Raw genomic sequence first — 21,024 nt, forward strand, 5'->3', positions numbered from 1 at the left:
TTTTTCTGGATAGCAAAAGAGTACAATTAAGAGATATCTATTTATTAAATACACATGGTCCTGTATTTTTAATTTTACCGGCGTAGCTTTTTCTTCAACTAAGTCGCGTGCAGCATTACACGAGGAAATGAAATAATTTAATAGCATTTCTATTAAAAATGGCAAACTAAATAAATCAATACAAAAACCTTAACAGCACATTAGAGGGTACATATACAAACTAAAAAATAACTGCATTTTATGGAGCAGCAAGATGCAAAACTCCGTTGTATTATCTTCAACTGAAGCATACTGTAGCAGATAATACAGCTTAAAAAGCACAGGAAGACCAAATCTACCGATTACTCTCTGTGAAGATTAACAAGTTATGCTTCAAACTTTTACAAACAGAGAAAAATAGCTCCAGAACAAAACATATAAACGTCAAATACCACTACACTCAAACCTGTTTTTGTGCGATTTTTTATTTGTGCGGTATATGAAAATCTCAATCAAGTAATCAAATTGGAACATAATTACACGATTATATGACAGCAGATAAAATCTATGGAGGACTCCAACTTTGCCATAAAGTAGAATGTCATTTGCTTGCAATCGGTGCCAATTCTGAAAGAACTTCAAAATTCCAAAAGGAGCTTCAATCTTGTACATCTGGCTACCGAGACATATAGAAGCGTCTAGTGAAACAACAGTCATCGCAAAAACTGGACACCGACTACATGGTAACTGAAAAAAAAAAGTCTACTCTAAAACGAGTGCGAGATAGTATCTTCAAGTGACGAAAGCGATTTTGAACCAGTTTACCACAAGAAAGTTCGAGTATTGTCCGACTGGAAAGGATAATGGTCATACATTTTGAAAAGTTTTCTATGTATAAAATAAGTACGTATATAAATAAAATATTTTAAAATGTTCGCACGTGTATTTTCTAAATCAGATTCTAAAAGGTTTGGCGAGATTCCAAGTAACTGCCAAGCTTTACCTCTTGATTTCGTTTAAGAAAACAATTCCTAGTTATTTCGTAAGGTTTTACGTTATTTTCTACGTGAGACTTTTTTTATTCGGTCCGTATTCACCGAAAAAATAAAAAAACTTTTTAAGTTTGTTGCGAAAACTATATTTTATATCTACTCGTGAAGTTTTGTGCGATTTTTTTATGTGTTTTTTTACGCGATTCCTATCTACCGCACAAAAACAAGTTTGGGCTAATTGCATGAACTTCAACAAAACGGGATCCTTAGCCTAAACTACTGCAGAAGCTCCCGCATGATTGCAGATCTGCTCACCAAACCGCTAGGGAAGCCTGTGTTCAAGAGATTTCAAGAATCGCTGCAAATGGTGATGCTGTCTGTCAAGTAGGGGTTCTTGGTATGCAAATTGTGAAGAGCAGTCGCCAATAGCGCAATAAACAGTGTAGTCTGGCCACCCTGCAAAGGAGTTAATTGTGTGATCTCGCTTTTTCTTTTACTTTCTTTTCTCACTTCTTCAAGAAAGGACAGTGATATAACTCTTTCTTATACAGGGTGTACCTTAAATGTGTCGACAAACTTCTAGGGGAGGTAGGGCATACCATAAGAATTAAGAATTGCATAGGAAACTATACCCGGAAATGTCAGGGGTAAGTGGTGTTGAAGGTATTCTTGGTTCATTTTTGTTTACTGTTACAACTTCGCTAAATCGAGACGAGCAGATGAATAAAACAGAATTAAAGTTCTTACCTTACTAAAGTGTAATCCAAGCTGCGGATGTAAGGAGCACGAGCATTATATTAGCAAACACAAAATAACATATTTATTAGGTATTAGAAGAAAAAAAATATCTAGGGATGATTACAAGCATTGTTTACTGTCCATTGCATAACGCGAGAAGTGAGTCAGACAAGGAGAAAATGTTTCTCCTTCTTTTTGAATCAAGTCCAATCACAGTTAGCGGGGGTGAAGGGGAAATTAATGTCGGAGCGTGCAGCTTCATCGCTGTCATTATGAGTTGTTCCACAAGTTGTAGCAGAGGTAGAAGATGGGAAAAGAAACAAGAGTGATTAATTTGAACCATTTGTAGGACATCAATACAAATGGTGTACAGCAGCTTGAATGCTACAACAGATGCTCGAAGTTTACGCCATCAGACGCCAATCATGCCTGACACCGACGGACCATTTGAATGCGCGAATTATTTCAGCTTTCTGGATCAGGTTCTTCTCGATTTGCTTGACGATGTTCCACCAAATGTGAGGCGCAACAATGTGATTCTAACATGATGGGGCCCCTACTCATTTTGGACTGGATGTTCGTAGCCATTTGAAAAGATCATTCCTGCATCGATGGATTGGGCGTGGTGGACTAGTTCCCTGGCCGCCCCCGCGCTCACCGGATTTATCGAGCCTTGATTTCTTTTTGTGGAAAGCCAACAAGAGTCGTGTATCACGATCCTGTTTTGTCTGAAATGGATCTCGTGGTAAGACTCGCCTGCGCAGCTGCTACAATCAAAGAAACTCCCGGTGTGTTTGAACATGCTCGGTTTCAAACACATAAATGTTTCAAATTAATCACTCTTGTTTCTTTTTCCATCTTCTACCTCTGCTCGGTCGTGGACACTTAACCGACAACCACTTAGCCGACAGGACACTTAACCGACACCAGTTAGCCGACAAGACATTTAACCGACAGGGACATTTAGCCGACACGGACACTTAACCGACATGTCATTTAGCCGACACGGACAGTTAGCCGACAAGACACTTAGCCGACAAGGACACTTAGCCGACAGGACATTTAGCCGACACGGACAGTTAGCCGACAAAACATTTAGCCGACAGGACATTTTGCTGAAACAGAGAGTTAGCCGTCAAGCCATTTAGCTACGAGACACTTAACTGTCAACACATTTAATCCACAGGACACAAAGCCGACAGTAACGTTTAGCTCACACGTACCCAATAATTATTCAAACTTACTATCAATTACAAAATTTCTCGACTTCTCCATAAGTTCTATCAGTAAATCATAAGTTCTCCATAAGTTCTATCAGTAAATCACTATCAGTAAAATTCATTTTTCGATTCTTAAAGATCTCATATATACTTTTAATTATTGTGTTAATTTAGCATTATTTGATATGTATCCATGGACCTTATAAGAAACAGACCAACCCAAATGGGTTTTCTCCCTTGCCTTGGCGTATTGCCGGCTGTCACCTTGCCCATATCCGGAGGAATATGCAGCGCGTATAATTTTCAAGAAAAAGCTGGTGATCATTTCACGAATTAGAATTTTTAGATACTTTTATTTTTGAAACTGAGATTGATTTTTAAAAATTTAGCATGTTTATCAAGCATAATTGATGTTCTAAATAATTATAAACCTGTTGCATGCTTTCAGGTCTGGATATTTTTGTAGCTTTTCCTATGCTGTAAGGAAATTTGTATCTCCTTCTTTTAAAAGTAATATTTTAAATCTGAACTAATGGAAAAATTCAAGCAAAAAATTTTCTCTTACAATTTTTATGCTTTTATTGGTATAAATAAGTAAAAAATACTAAAATTGAAAAAAGGGATTTTTGAAAGTTTTTGCTTAAAATTCTTATTTGTACTGCTTTTTTAAAATTATATCTGAATATTAAAGCATAATATTCTACAAAGAAGTTTTATTTCAAAAATATTTCATAATACATTATAGTGATTAACACTTTTAGCACTTTAGTAATTTTTATGCATTTATTATAAAGTTAAAAACTGTATTTGACTGCAATAATTAATTGTGCTAGTATTTTATAGTGATTATTTTTTTTAATTTATGATTAGTTCTGCATAAGTTTTCTTATTTATTGTTAATTTATTTTATCAGCCCAAAGAGGCGGCAGCTCAGAAAAGCTATTAGTTTCGAAAAGGCATTTTGCTTTGTTTCACTATAAATGTCCGTTTCACTTCGCAAACTGTTGCCACCAAATATTATCGCCCTGTATTATATTTAAAGCAATTAAATAATGAAGAATCTGCATGAATGTATGTATGTTTCTCTCGCACTGTGAAAAAAACAACAGAATTTAGAACCATAAAATTTTGAATAACATAATCCTCCACCCGAACACGGGCACCTGCAAGGCCTAATTTCGAATTTGTTTTAATCCATTTCAGATTTTGTAACTTTAACGAAGTTTTGATTAACAAACTCAACGAGTTCAAAGCAAGCAATGGCAACCCTGTACAGAAAATAACATTTTTATCTCCAACGCGGAAATTCTAAGATATGCCATTTTCAAATATTTTGTGATATTGTTCTTGAATTGAATTTTATGTGGTTTACTTGCGAAGAACATGATGTTTAATAAATAAAGGTAACACGTAAAACGTTACAAAAACGCTCGTTTGGGCGTAATATAAAATTATATTGATGAGTGCTTCCAGAGTTTATCATTTTTTTCCTCATTACACTCAAAAACGTTTATGCTCCGAATTTTATGAATTGCTAAAATAAATAATCATCTTGTAATGTTAATAATTAATGATCATATAATCAAATAAATAATCGTCTTGTTATGTTATAATAATTTTAAAAACTACTGCTTGAAAATGCTCATAAAATCAAAGAAATTATCAGATCTTGTTTAATTTTACCTTATTTGTTTCAAAGCATCATATGCTATCAGTATTATTTAATTTTACTTTATTTGTACACAAAAGTAAGTTCATAAGTTTTGCGTTTAGAATTTTTACCGTTTTACTAAAGTAAAGAAATTTATACAAGAATTATGCTTGAAAAAAATGCGCAAAATGCAATGCAATAAAAATTATTGTTATCCTTGAATTATACTTTTTATGGAAACATATAGTGGTGAAGGTCAGTTTAGCAAATATATTTTATTTTGTTATTAAAAACAATTTTAAAAAAGTTAATTTTTAAGACAAGCAAAGGTATAAATTACTTGTGACCTCTATAATTTGCAGTTCATGCCACCATTCTTGAGATAAAAATTCTGTAACATTTTATTAACCACGCCTCTTGCTTAAAATACTTACTTAGGTGAATGTTTATAGCCCTAAAGTAGGATGTTTAATTTAGAAGTTAAATATTCTTTAAGGTTTTGTTTTATTCATTTTCGAGAAATTTCAGCGCTTTTCCAATTTGGCCAATGTACACCAAACAGCACGATACATATCAAACAATGCTAAATTAACATAATAAATTAATAGCACATATGAGATCTTTAAGAATCGAAAAATGAATTTTACTGATAGGTGAAAATATGACTTATATATTGAACTTGTGGAGTAGTCGAGAAATTTTGTAATTCATATTTTAAATAATTTTGGGGTGCGTGTCAGTTAAACGTCACTGTCGGCTTAGTAACCTGTTGACTAAATGTCTTGACAGGTAAGTGTCCCGTAGCTCTAAATGTCCTGACAGCTAACTCTCTGTGTCGGCCAAATGTCCTGTCGGCTAACTGTCCGTGTCTGCTAAATGTCCCGTCGGCTAAGTGTCCTTGTCGGCTAAATGTCTTGTCGGCTAACTGTCCGTGTCGGCTAAATGACCTGTCGGCTAAGTGTCCGTGTCGACTAAATGTCCTGTAGGCTAAGTGTCCGTGTCGGCTAAGTGTCCATGTCGGCTAAATGTCCTGTCGGCTAACTGGTGTCGGTTAAGTGTCCCGTCGGCTAAGTGGTTTTCGGCTAAGTGTCACGGACCCACCTCTGCTACCACTCACCCTTGACATTTCCAGGCGTGGGTTCCTATGCAATTCCTAATCCTTATGATGTGCCCTATCTCTTCTAGAGGTTTGCCGCAACATTTACGGTACACTCTGATGTACAACTCTCTCTTGATATGTATTAGGAAAACTAATGAATTATTCTATTATTATGTAAAAATGCTAGTGAAAATGTCTGGACTGAATGTGTACCAGGTATGGTCTGTATAAACGAGGTATAGATTCCGAATAAATATACGTTATGAATATTTTAGTGATAGTAGAACTTAGCGCTCAGCTTAAAAGACGGAATTATATTCCAGAAAGTTCTTGCCCACGAATAAAAGACAATGTTACCACGCAATGTACAGAAATCACAGCCTATTTCCTTATCTTCCTTAGATCTCCTGGAGTAAGCCGAAAATCTTTGAAATGAAGCAGCAACTGCTTGCAATTTTTAAATAAATTAAAGTTCTATAGATAACGTGGCGATTGGATTTACACCCATTGTCTGTATGCACGGATATAAAGTGTGCTAAACGTCCTAAGTCGTAAAACTCCCTTCTAGAGTCTCAAAGATGCATTTTCTGAAAAACTTTCAAAATGCTATCAAGTTGGGAGGAATTTACTTAACGTCACCGAAATGGCGACAAAATTTTGTCGTTAAAACTCGGTAGAGGTAGCCTATATAAATCTTTAAGCTAATTTCGCACTTTCAAGCATTTATTTGTTCAAAATTAAAAATTCTGAAAAATAATACAGGAATTAAATATTTTCGAAAATAATAAGTGGACATAAATGCCTTACGCCTTTCTATTAATGCCAGATAATATAAAGATTATCACAAAATATACTTATTTAATTAATAAAGGAGTACATTAAGTACCCAGCCACACAAAGCACATAGCAAAGCCAGTACACAAATAAAGAAAGATAGTTACACATATTTACAACAATACTATCGTTGCAACATTGCGTTGTAAAATATTACAACAATAATATCGTTGCAACAATACTATCGTCTGCAGTGACTACCGAGCATGTGATTTTTCAGATTGATGAGAATAATTTCAGTCTGCTAATTGTTGCATAGCAGCGCTTTATTTCGCGAATTCGTCAATTCTTTCGTTTCCCGGTGATTTGCAGTGAAGTATTAACTAAAGCACAATACTTTTATGCCATTTCGACAAGTCTGTAAAAATGTTTTGACAGCTTACGATCTGTTGACACCAAATGCTAAACGATGCAATGACCATTTCAAACTGTACTCGTTATTTTTGGAAAATCATCTTGTTTTATCAATTTATGAAACATAAGTAATTAAGTCTTCTAAAGCACTTGTCGGTTTCACTAGGTACGACGTGGACTGAGGAGATTGTATCTCTCATTTACAAAGGGGGTGACGTAAGCAAGGTGGAAAAAGAATTGCTTTTCAATCGTGTCCATCATCTGGAGGTAGGACGACCGATTGGTCATCTTCGTTTCCTTCAGAAGCTGCGATCGCCTCGGCTCATGGCTACCCATTTGCCTCTTCCATTACTACCTCGACAGCTACAACGAAAGCCCAAATGCAAGGTGAGTGCTTATATCACTACAATAATGCCGTCGTATTCGAGTATAATATGCTTAAGACCTGCTGGAAATGTGTGAAAAAAAGGATAAAACCATATACTGTATGACAGTTTCGAGGACCTTTTCATACGATATCCGTTTTGCCTAAATCATTACTTTAAATGGTATTTTTATGTTAGGAACGTTCTTAATTAAATATTTGCAATAATTTTTGGTATGTGACGTTCACTATCATGCACTACATCATAAATTATACATTGCTATTGCACGAAGAATAAAATTTTTGTGTTGCACACGGCTTCACATTCTCAGAGTTTTCCCATTTGACAAAGAATGAGGTTTTTAATTATGCTTTGAATATATGCAGTCTGTAAATGCTTAATGAATCGAGCTACTGAAAAGTAGTAAATGCACTCTGTGAAAAGATTTCTTTGGTTTTAGGAATTTGTATTTGTTGAACCTACTTCATTGTAACTTAAAGCTTCGTTTTGTTTTCTTTTTGGTAATATATATAATTGATAAAATTTAAAATGAATTTAACATATAAACATCGGATTGACAAAATTTGTGAACATTAAAGAAGATTATTAATTTTCTTTAATGTTCACAAAAGAAGAATGTTTCTAACGTCAAATGCGTTTTTACCTGCCACGGGATCTTCTGTTATCCCTTATTATCAAAACAAGGAACCCAGGCATTCACTCGTCGAAACTGGAGAATTGGTGCCGGACAGGGTGTTTCAGAAAGACTGTAGATTTAACAAAGAAATCAAACAGGAAAATTTTTGCCGAGATAATTTTTTCCCTTTGACAAGTTTTAACAAAAAAACCTGATGCAAGCAACACATGACTTCCTGTAAATTATACGCATTTTTTTGCTGCATTTCATTTAAACTTATCAACTCGAATTTCACCAGAGATAGATTTCTCATTCAATTAATTCAGTTCTCTCTTCACGACAAGGCAAAAATACATAAAACCTCAAAATGTTTTTGTTGTTCAGAGGCCGATATTTAGAGTAAAGAAGCCATCGTAGGACAACACACTTTATTTACATGAATAATGAATAAAGATATCACACAGGAAATCATACTGAGTATCACACAGCAAATAACATATCAGCATCTCCCTACGCTCGAAGCTCGAATGACGGATGTGTCGGTAGAAGAGACAGCTGCGCCATCATAATTAATACGCATGCGCATAAGAAAAACGTTCGCTCGCCTCTACCCAACAGTTTTCATTAAAACTTGAAAGATATAGCAAAACATAAAACGCCAAATACAGTTAAAACAATTTTAAAAACTTACAATTAAAATTAGATTTTCTACGTAAAAACAAGCAACAAGCAAGCACACAAGAAGGCAGATTTTTCGGTGCAAAAAACTAAAAGTTTTCTTTTGGTCCCACTCGGTAAAACGACGCTGAATGTGCAGAAACCTACTTAATTCACTGTTCTGCTAAGTTTCAAATGTAAACAAATATGTCTGCTATGAAAAAAAAAATTAGGCTTAGTCGTACTTAAACAACTTTTAAATTTTTGATAATTTTACAACTGTTGCATGCAGATTAACTAAAGGCACAAAAACCTTAACCGGAAGATAAGAATAAACATAACTCAGTCCTTTTTAGAGCAAAAAATGCATAATTTACCAGCATATAAGAATAAAAAATCAGGTAAAAGCGCAGAATAGGCTGCATCAACAGAGTTGAGAAGGCGGAGCTGTGTGACGTCCATAAGTGGATACGACTAAGCTTGTGACGTCACAATATATTCTCGAATTTTCACTACGCGTGCTTTCTGTTATCTCTTAAAAATAACAATAATGAATTGTTTATTATTGTAAATTAATATCAGATTCTTTAAATTTACATCTATAACATTTAATCTTAGGCGTTACTGAAAATAAGTTTAATAAATTGTTTATATTTAAAATTACCGTGATACAGTGAACGAATTCTACCAATTATTAAAGCGATAAACAAAGTCGTAGTCTCTAATACTTGTATTTCATACAGCTTCAATATTTTCAAAGATTTTTAAGCTTTAGCATTTGTACATATAAAAAAAGATTTTTTTAAAAATTTAAATTCATATTGTGGAACATTCCAATTTGATTATTTTTACAAATTACCTTATTGCTACGTAACGACAGAATTCCTTACATGCCAGTAATTAGACAATTTTCATTATTTTCTAAAAATTTTACACTTTACAGTAATAAAAAAGAAGAATATTTTTTAATTGCATATGATCATCATTACACAGCTTTCATATCAGATTCTAAAATTCCTAAATCACGTCATATTTTCTGTAGGCATACTAGAATTCTACGCATTAATAAATTTAAAAAAATCTAATTTCTCACAATGAAAGAAAATAATATAAGAAAATAAATACTACAAATTTGGAACACTAAGCAATGCTTCACATACGCACACACACATACACATATCATCAATGACCTCATTACGATACCAAACACTACGTATTAAAATAATGAGGTAAACAGTTACTTATAGGATCAAAGGTTACAGTTTTGCTAGTGTTCAGTAGATCGTCAGATAATCGATATTTATCGTAAGTCGGAAAGCATTATCAACATATTAAATTCAAACAATTAAAAATACAATATAAATAGCAAAAAATATGTCTCAAATATGATTTACAATTAACACAACAGTACAAATTTAAAATACACAAAAACATTGCATATAAAAAAAGTTACATTACTGCTAGGCATCACACGCAACCTCGTTTTCCCTTGTACACAACGATTCGTATTCGCTCGAAAAACATCTAAGAATTGCATAAACTCGGTGTCTATGTGCACATCCATCTATTTTCACTTAGAAAACATCAGAGTATTGCACAAACTCGTATTGCGCACAACATCGGCATTGCGCACCACATTGGCTTTGCCCATGTACACATCGATCTATTTTCACTTAAAAAAATCAGAGAATTGCGCAAACACGGCATCGCGCGCAACCTCTGCATTGCGCACCACATTTGCTTTGCCATTTCACACATCGATCTATTTTCGCTTAAAAAAGCATTAGAGAATTGCACAAATTCGGCAGCGCGCAAAACCTCGACATTGCGCCCCACATTGACTTTTCCATGTACACATCGATCTGTTTTCACTTAAAAAACACAGAGAATTGCACAAACTCGACTTCGCGCACAACCTCGGCATTGTGCACCACATTGGCTTTGCGCATGTACACATCGATCTATTTTCACTTAAAAAAAATCAGAGAATTGAACAAACTTGGCATTGCGCACAACCTCGGCATTGCGCACTACATTGGCTTTGCCCGTGTACACATCGATATCTTTTCACTTAAAAAAATCAGAAAATTGCACAAACTCAGCATTGCTCATATACTCAGAAATTTGTTTTCACTTAAAAGAAATCGGAGAATTGCAAAAACTCGCGCAAACCAACTCCATTGATTCGAGTTGTAAAAAAAATGTTTTCAAAAAATTTACACAAAAAAGAAAATAAATAGAATAAAGTAAGTACCGAACATCCAAATTGCCGTATTTGAGAAACACCCAATATTTTACTTAAGTGAATAATAATAAAGGAAACTTACCTTCAGTCTTCTCCTTTTGCACCTCATCACATTCTCCTTCCAGCACACACCCCAACACCACATTCTTCTTCAAGCACCCCCCAACACCACATTCTTCTTCAAGCATAACTCTATGCACATTTCCCTATAAAAACATTTCTAACCTGTCACCATATTTTTAGCAATGTGTAATTTCTATCGTATAAAATCATTCCCGCACTTACCCAACCTCATATAGGTAACTCGCAAAACATCACATATGCTCAATTTACTCTTCGCAAACCACGAGTGCTTTCGAACAGACCTTGTAATTCGATGCTGACAATCGCCTCCAGTAACTCTACACATTCACTCAAAACCATCTATACAACTCTTTTGCTCTACTAATTTCCTTTCAGTTTCACAAATTGAGCATTTATACGAGCTTGCAATCAAACATTTCTCTATACACCACTCAATCAGGCTTCTTTTACCTCTTCGCTCCAATGGATAGAAAAAATCCAGATTCAGATATTCATCCATTCTGCAGTAAGCACCGAATCAGACACACTCATCAATAATCAAAACATTCTTTATGCAAAAGAATTCTTTTCTGTATTTTGAGAAGTTACGGTTGTAATTTTTAAATCGTGCATTCAATATTTTCAATAATATTCAGTCGTTTGGTAATGATCGTTTTTAATCGTTTGATATCTTAATAATACATTTGTGAGAGATAACTCGTTGCGTTAAATGCTAACACTACCACACAACACACAAAAGTAGATTTATAATTAAAAAACTCTCGCTCAGAACATTATAAACCTAACATTTCAACTCAGTTAAAATATAATTTAAGTTTTTTTTCAACATGAAACTATAGCATACTTATAACTTTCTTTTAAGAAGAGGCGTAACCAATATTACGTCATAAAAAGGTGTGTTTAAGCATAAGACAAGTAAACACCGCATCGACTGATGCAGCCTATTCTGTATTCTGCGATTTAGCCAAAAATCTGGGCTCACTGAGCCGAGTAACAGAGTGGATATATATATATGTACTTTTGGTGTACGCCACGAAAAAAACCTCTCCTGAATTCAGTTTTAATAATTATTATATTATTATTATTAAATATTAATTATTCATTCCAAGATCAATAAATCTAGCGCACGTCCCGGCAGGGATGCCATTTAGTAAACTTTAAGAACGTTAATTTAAAAATTCTTATGCTTTCAAAATTCTAAGTTCTAAAATTAAGGAAAAAGGTTTTCATTTACCTTTCTTTCTTCTAAAAATTTCGGCCCGGGATGAGCTAGCCTAGATATTATTTCGGAAATCCAGAAGAACATCTCAAAAAGTCTACATCATTCAAGAAGTCTACATCTCCTCCCCCCAAAAAAAAAAATTAATTTTAAATAATTCAGCGTTAAGATACACAGAAAAACTAAATCGAAATTACATTCGACATCTAACACCTCTTCTATTAAAAAACTATGCATTCTCATTGTTAAAACTTAATCTTTAGCAATCTTGCTTTTAAGTAAAAAGAAAGAAGATGAGGACTTTGGCGAACGCCGTTACCTCGAGACCGTGAGTTCCTAATACTCAATATGTAAAACCTCTAACACCTTACTTCCCAAGCACTAATTCTAAAGCTTAATAACAAAACTTAATAACAAAACATTAAAGTCACAACATTTAATTGCGCGCCATCTAGTGAAAACAGAATTGTCTGTTTATTAATTTGTTTTATTGTTTTTCTTTATAGTCGTTTTAAACTGCCGCTACTAAGATTTACAGCTGGATAACAAAACAACAAATGTGTACTTTCACTAGCGGAATCGTGCTCTAATTTATTAATTTCAAAAGTCTAAGAACTCTCGTTCGTCTACTTAATATGCATTCTGGCGAGGAAAATGCGACGGGAAATAAGGGAATTCAGGAAAGACTTAAAATTAAAATAAATGTTAGTAAAACTAAACAAGATTCTATATCCTTCCCCTCCAGAATTTACCTATCGCATATAAAGACTTAAACGAGCCTTGAAAGAGATATTTAATTTCTAAACTTAACCTTGAGTCAACTTTCACAAGTTGTCTTAACGTTTCTTAATTTAAATTTACTGTTTCTCAATTATATCTTCTTTAACTCCGTACTGGTAACTTGTTCTATAAAAATTTATCCGTTTTCGAAAAGCAGCTCTCATAAATTCATTGCACTTCCTGAAGAATAAGATTCTGACACGTAGATGAGGCTTTTCTTTCGTTGAAAGTCTCAAATTTCAAAGATTTGTATCGCAGGAAAAGACTCTGACTCGGAAGTTAGAATCGGCTTTTAAACCTTACGTTTTACCAAATTAAAATGTTCTGAGATGGAAAGAATTTTCTACTGAAACTATGATTCAGTTTCATAAAAGTACCGGGGCCCTTCTTATTTAGGGCTTCGGTGTGCTCTAGCTAGAATTACGATTTACGTCAGAAACTACGAAGTACCGGAGCCGAGCTCCGGCGGAGTTTAAGCTCTGTCAGACACATGCTGCAACAGTAACTAATGCCATAATAACAGGAAGACAAAGAGAATTTAAATTTGCAACAAAACTCCTTATGCTTTCATGATTACATTCGCACTTAGCTCAGAGCTGAAATTCCTAATCGTTGGATTGGATGTGCCTTTTTGAGAAGACTCTACTCTTTTTTTTTTCGCGGTCTCCATGGTTACCTAAGTATGTAATTATTTTAATAGTGTTCCATTAAAGATGAGTGTTCGTGCCCCTTTCCATATAATTTAGCATAATTTCAAGAAGGTTGTCTCCCGCTTAATCAGGGATGCATATATCGAGCGGCTATACGATAAATACAGAGCTTGGGAGAAAACCTTTATGTACTGACATTGACTTTTTTTTTTTTTTTTTTTTTTTTGCACTTTGTAGAGTCTGTTAGGCTTTTCGAAGTAGGAAATAAAAAAATCATCCATGCCTTTGCCAGGTTTCAAACTCTGGACTTTCCGATGTTAGCAGAATATCTTTCCATTTACACCACGAAGGCAGGCACATGGTAAGGAAAGAGAAAACACCTCACATTCTCCCAGACTTATAGGGCAACTGAGCAAAGAAACAGACTCAGCTGCCAGATCCAGGTGATGATGAATTATCGTCCACGCATTTGAGTTCGTGCACCACAGTAAATCTTTTAAATTTTCTGAAGCTGGGAAACCTGAAGAATTAACGATGTCATCGCCAGAATTCGAACTCTGAACTTTCTGATATTAATCGGACCATTTACACCCCAATGGCACTCAGTGAGGAAGAAAAAAATTTCTCAAAACTTGTTATGTTATTATCCTACAAAATTTAAAAGGAATTACGCATCATTCTATATATCTGTTCACTTATTAGTTTCATTCATTTCTGTTATATTCATTTATTGTGCTTTCCTAATATTTATTCCCGATCAGTGTTGCTCACAGATTTACCATAATTTATGAGAGAAAAATGTATTTACTTTTTTCAATTATGAATTAAATAAAACACAGTAAATCATAAATGATTCTGTCCATTTACAGTGGTTCACTTTCATTTTCAGGCACTTGTGTTTTTCAGTTTTATATGAAAATATCTCAGCTACTAAATATTTGCGAAATGACTGTTTTACTTTCATATATATTAGTGATCGATTTTTTTATGAAAAATTAAAAGTGTGGTTTATTCAGAAGTTCTAAAAAGGAACTCACGTAAGTATTCGGATACTTTAAATAAGTAATTTAATAAAAACGTGAAAACAACGGGACGTCCAATACTTCATTTGATATCATTCAACAAAAACAGAACTACTCAGGCATTCTGGCAATAATTTGAATAACGTTTTTTCCAAGAACGTTATATTTTGTTCCGTTCCTTCGTAAGAGTTGTTTAACAGAGTTTTCATATAAATTTCTTATTTATTTATTCTTTTCTTCAGCACACTTCATACATGTTCGACAGGATTTAAGTCCGAAAATATAGAGAATTTTGATAAATTCAGGACAGTTGTATAATACGCTACAAACGAACATTCAGGGCTGTATATTTAGGATTGTAATCCTGAGAGAATTTGAATGTATTTTGTATTCTAAGTTTCCTCGCAGATACATTCAGTTTTATTTATATTGATCCATATTATTTTTTATTAAAAATACATTTTTCATTCCAGAAACAGGAAAGCATACCAAATCATTATGCTTAAGAGTAGCAGTAGGTTTTTCGGATCCAATACTTTATTTGGCTTTAGCCTGACAGCAATTCGTCCGTCGGACGCAACTATATTAAATTTCACCTCGTCTGTATACATAACACCACTTCAACATGATAAATCTTTGATCACTATGGATTTTGTGAAAGCTTTCATTGTTTTCTTGTTGACAAAGAATTTCTCTGTTGCAGATCGCTCATTGTAGTTATGTGCTTTAATGACTTTCGCGATTAACTCTTATTGGAAACCGTTTTTCTAAATCCTCTGATACTAATTTTCGGGTTTCGGTTGACCTTTGATAGGATAAATCTGCGATTCCTTTGTTTTTGCTTGAATTTTAGTCCAGACTTCAGTGCATTTGAACAGTTCCACGCAGTTTCCATCGATTTAATACACTGCTCGTCATTGAAAATACAACACAAAGAAGGAGTGGTCAGAAATTTATGCAAATTTTAGAGTAGACGCACGTCACTGAGTTATGCGAATGATGTGAAATGCGCAGCTCTCCGACGCACGTGAAGTGAGATATAAAGGAAGGAACGTTCAGAATGGGCAATATTCGTGTCGTTATTTCTGCCAGACGAATTATCGAAGAAAGTTTGTTTTTGTCCCGGAGGATAGGTGTAATAGGAGAGAATGCCAGGCCGCCGTCAACGAAGGCACTTCCAACAGATAGACGATTTTACTAGGGGTATGGTGATCGGACTGAGAAGGGCGGGTTGGTCCTTACTTCAAATCGCAGCTGATACCCACATGGATGCGAGCACGGTGCATCGGCTATGGCAAACATGATTGGAACAAAGAAATGTGGGAAGGAGGGGTGCAGTTGCAGCCAGAGTGACGTCAGCACGCGTGGATCGACGCATCCGCCGATAAGCTGTGGCGGTCCCTTGTACCGCGATTCTGCAGCATATGCAAGATACCTTGGATGTTCCCCTGTCGACCAGAACCATTTCCCGTCGATTGATTGAACGTGGCCTGCACTCACGGCATCCGTTAAGAAGACTGCCATTGACCCCCAGCATAAACGCCAACGTTTAGAATGGTTCCGGACTGGAGCAATATGGGTGACAGAATGGCGAAACGTCGTGATCTCAGATGAGTCACGCTTTTGTTTATCCAGTGACAGTCGCCGCATACATGTGTGGCGTCGACGTAGAGACAAATCTAACCCAGCAGTAACTGTGGAATGTCCCACCGCGCGACAACGTGGCATAATGGTTTGGGGCGCTATTGCCTACGATTACAGGTCACCTCTAGTTCGTATTCAGGGCACTATGACTGCTCAACGATACTTGGATAATGGACTGCGGCCGGTGGCAATCCCTTACCTTCAGGGACTGCCTAATGCAAATTGCCAGCAGGATGACGCCCGACCGCACAGTGCTCGCATCTGGCAACATGCTCTGCAAGGTCTACAGGTGCTTCCCTGGCCACCGTACTCTCCTGACCTGTCACTAATCGAACATGTGTGGGATGTGATTGGACACTGTTTGCAGACTCTGCCCCTGCCTCGTTCAGAAGACGAACTGTGGCAGATGGTTGAAAGGGAATGGAGAGCCATCCCTCAGGACACCATTCGCACTCTTATTGATTCTATGCCTAGACGTATTTCATCCTGCATCGCTGTTCGCGGTGGTCCTACATCCTACTGAGCCGGAACCATAGCACAACTGGCCGCCGCACCTACGATTTCTTCCCCAAAGTCAGCACGGATCGACACATCGCAATCGCTCCGCTAACACGATATATCACGGGACACGGCCCATTCCCCAGCTACTTCCAAAGGCACAACATCTCATCAACAGATATATGCGTCTGTGGAGCCCCAGGCAACCCAGACCACTATCTTTTCACCTGCCAGCTGACAAAAGACCATCACCTCCCATGTCCAACCATGAACAGAGATGCGTACCACCGCTTTATCATCACTCACAAGCCAGCCATAACCAAAATCTGCAAAGCTATCACTCAAATCGGGGCAATGGGCCAAGATATCTGCTCACCGCAATAGACCAGATTAAATACGATCATCTTTTCGTCCCCCCATCTACTATCCAACCTTTTCAAAAGCTTTTCACTCAGGGGCCACCCCCACAAGTTGTTAAACAAAAGCTCCCCAACACCAAGCCTTCAACTTTATGTGCACACGTCAATCTTCTTTAGAACTTACCGGTGTGCTAGCAGAGTACCAACTGTGTCAACTCAAAGTGCCTTCGAATGCCTACATCACCTTCCAACCTATTGCAATGAATGGTACACCGCACGTATACATCATGCTCCATCTCCGACTATGCCTAAGCACTAGTGCACACATCAGTGAAGATCAGTGCCTACACCGTACTTGTTCACAGTCATAGTAACTGTGCAACCATTGTGACTGTGTAGTGAAATTACTGTGCCTAACATAGTGTCTGCGCTGTAGTGACTGTACCAACCTATAGCAATTGCATTAAAACTTAGTGACTGTGCCAAACTCCAAATTTAGTGCTATTAGTACCACAGTGTACACTAAACTTTAGTGTAGCCTGAACTCTTGCAAATTTGAACTATAGTGCAGACTGTACTTCAGCTAACTAACACTAACTCCTGGCACCATAACTCGACATCCGGTACTAATAGCTTCATCTCTGTGTTTAAGTGCTCACAGCACATTTGCAACCCCAAGGATACCAGCAATACACAGATGACTCTAAAAGTATTATTACTCTTGTATCTTACATATGTGCCTCTCTTCATATTTATCTTAATATCAATGCATCCTTATGTTCGTATCTGTTAGTATTTGTTTGTTTTTGCCTGTATATGTATCTATTCTTGTATTTGTTTTGTATATTTTTATGTATCTGTGTTATTCCAACAGCCATGCACACCCACAAAGTTATTGTCACGCAACCATTGTCAAACAATAATCCTCAGCCCCTGTTTGGCCATGTATTGATCTTTAGATCTTTATTATAAACTCCCGAGGCAGCCTCACGGGGCCCCAGGGAGTTGTTATTCCTAGATAGGGGAGGGCGTGGGACACACGCCTGTTTACCTATGTTAAACACTAGGCGTCCCCGTCCTCCGTCACCTGTCACCTGTCCTACTGAGCCGACGATATTATCGCTCTGTATTCTAACTATCAATTTGAAATAAAGATCACTTATTGCTGCTTGCTGTTTCTGTCTTTTTTCCAAATTTCATCACTTTCTGACCACTCCTTCTTGCTGTTGCATTTTCAATGTCGAGCTGCCGAGCAGTGTATAATAAATCAAAGATACTAGATAATGGTTTACATCAAGGTAATTTTGACTATTTAGAATACCATCTTTAAAATGATCCATTGTTAAATTTCGAATAGAAGACTTCAGAGCTGGAGCTTAAGAGCTGTAAACCATAGCGTTTCGACGTTTTCACGTCAGTATAGAACTGTTAACATATTTCATTAAAAACCAGTTTATTCTAAATGCAGACAGTAATTCTTGTAACTTTCATTTAAAACAAAGTACTTTCATTTAAAACAAAATTTTTGAAAAGGAACATCGTCTGCCGAAACATCTCAGCAAAACTTTTCAAGAGTCAAAATTATTACCTGACATATTTATATACACTTTTAGAATAAATTATTTTATTGCAAAAATTATTTTGATGCTATTTCTTTTACAGTCTGGGAGTCTTGAAATAGAAGAAAAATAAAATATTAAGAAAACATTTGTGGTCAAGGTTTCAATATTTAGTGCAAGCCCTGTGCAAATAAATTTCAAAAATACAAATGTCCGAAACCAAATGGGGGCACTGTAGATATGTACGTAATGTTAAAAAAATTAACTGCTAAATCAGTGTAAATAGGCAGTTAAAATATGTAAATATATTTGTCGATAGAGAGCTTCTTGACGACTTTCTAAAATTTCGAAATGTTAAAGACTTTATCAGGTTCAATGTTCCGTCTTACTTTCTTTGGGAACATGCAAGGACCTGACTCGGAACAGAGAGCTTACTAAAGCTATGTTCAATAACTGTGGGAAGTAGACAGGATACACAAGAAGGGTATACAAAACCCTTTATTTTTCTCTATTTTACAATAATTTCCGTACTTCGGAATACAAAGACCCACTACTTGTGGTCTAAACGTAAGAATATAAAAATAGAACTAAACTCTAACTTAACTTTGAAATAATAAACGTGGATGATTGGCCTTATATTAACAGGAAGCCGTATGTAGTACAGAGAACTGTTAACACTACAATACGTTTAAAATTATCAAGAGGATTAAACCTCTGGCCTGGAAGGCAACCAGCAACTGAGTAAAACTTCTAAGGTAAGCGGCCTGGTTCGACTAACTCCTTCCTCTCTCTCGCTTGGCAAAAAGCCACGACTTAAGTACTTGACGTTCGCCAGACAAATTTTGCATAAATAAGTTAACGCTTATAATTCTGGCCGGAAGTAGAAAATAAGAAGTGATAGTAAAGATTTAAAATAAAATAAACGTTAGTAAAACTTAAGATCCTTACATACTTCCCGCCAGAGTTAATTAGTTTGAAACTGAGGTCTAAAGCGACCTTGTTGAAAACTTTTAGCTCTAGAATCTAACGCGAGGCCAATCTTTTACAAAAATTTTTCACTAGAAACTAGAAATTTAAAAAAAAAAAGAAATTTGTTTTTACAATAGCAGCTCCAAGGACGCACAATTTTTTCATCTGTACTGCATCTAAACAGGAGCTTTTTATTCAAGTCTGGTTCCTTCCAGAGATCTGGAAGGAAAACTAGTTTAATGAAATGTTACACAATGAAATGGCAAGTAACATGCATATTTATATTTCTCTTAACATTCTTATTTCATTCATGACTATTTTAATTATCTCTCCCCGTGTTCTCTGACATGTGTTGTAAAAGAACACCGAACACGAATGCGTTTATGTATACGTGTTCAACACTTCCTCCTACCATCAAAACACTAACGTGTTAAAATTCAACATACCAAGACCTCGTAACACACCCTAACTTCAACTCTAAGCCCTGAGGTACTATTTTGAAAGTGGATAACTCTGAAGTGTAGCGTCAGAGAGCCTAACTACATTCATTCAACCTTTAACACATATTCACCACAATTTAGTCTTTTTACAGTCACACGAATAAAAAAAAATTTTAACATTACTTTCACTTTTACCATATCACGGTATTTCTTAACATTTAAAGTAACAGTTCACATTGTATATAAGAACATATTAACATGCCGTTAATTTTTCGCATTTGAAAACATACATTAGTAGTACATTGTTAACTTCTATTCTTTTCAAAGCAAGTGCCAATTCTTTCTACATTGAAATACTACATTTCAAAAAGTCTTTCAGACTAAAACTTCTTTCTTGCCAGAATGTTTTAAATAAAATTTATACAATAACTTTTACAATATTTAAGTATTTACACATCGCTATTATACATCAACTTTAGTTTTACGCGGGAGTAATTGAAAAACATAATACCAAAATCGGTAACAACTCATTTCTCGCCCTTTTGGCGATAAAGGTAGACCTCGCATGAGGTAAAACGTCTTGATTTCTGCCACTTGCAGTAAGAATGAAAGATTAACTTACGTTTGCAAAGTAACATAAAATTTTTACTTATCTTTGTGATATTCGGACATTCTTTTCTGAGCCCAGTCTTGGAAGGTAGCGCAGATTTTCGTTTGATTTATCCTCCTTCTTGTGCGGGCTCGCCCTTCAGTGCCTTCCTCTAGAAGCTTTCTTTTTTTTCCAGTTCGGTCACCCTTGAATACCTTCTTTTCCGCCTCTGCCTGTGGTCTTGGCCGTTTGATGGCAGCTGGTCTTGGCGGAACCGGGAGACTTCTTTCGCGTTCCTGCTTGGACCTCGTTGCTGGCCGTTCAAATTTTCCTTGTAACTTTTCCTCCGCCGCTGGTGGCCCTTCCGCAGTTCGGCGACATTTGCTGCGGAGAGTCCTGTCGGATGAGTAGATCTTCCGTTTTAGAGCCGGGTTATAGTT

The 21,024-nt window shown here is 35.9% G+C and overlaps 1 protein-coding gene across 2 annotated transcripts in view; it reads left to right on the forward strand.

Annotated features, from left to right (window-relative positions):
• Positions 1 to 21,024, forward strand: part of LOC118180464 (sulfotransferase 1B1-like) — a 144,482-nt gene that overhangs the window by 64,548 nt on the left and 58,910 nt on the right. For both annotated transcript variants that reach the window (XM_085815720.1, XM_035349555.2), the window contains exon 3: positions 7,034 to 7,254. In XM_085815720.1, coding sequence (XP_085671846.1) covers positions 7,034 to 7,254 — 221 coding nt within the window. The remainder of the gene's footprint in view (positions 1 to 7,033; positions 7,255 to 21,024) is intronic.

The sequence above is a fragment of the Stegodyphus dumicola genome, chromosome 4 (genome assembly GCF_044657685.1).
Source record: "Stegodyphus dumicola isolate Sdum_Otavi_A_Nest chromosome 4, ASM4465768v1".
Taxonomy (NCBI): domain Eukaryota; kingdom Metazoa; phylum Arthropoda; class Arachnida; order Araneae; family Eresidae; genus Stegodyphus; species Stegodyphus dumicola.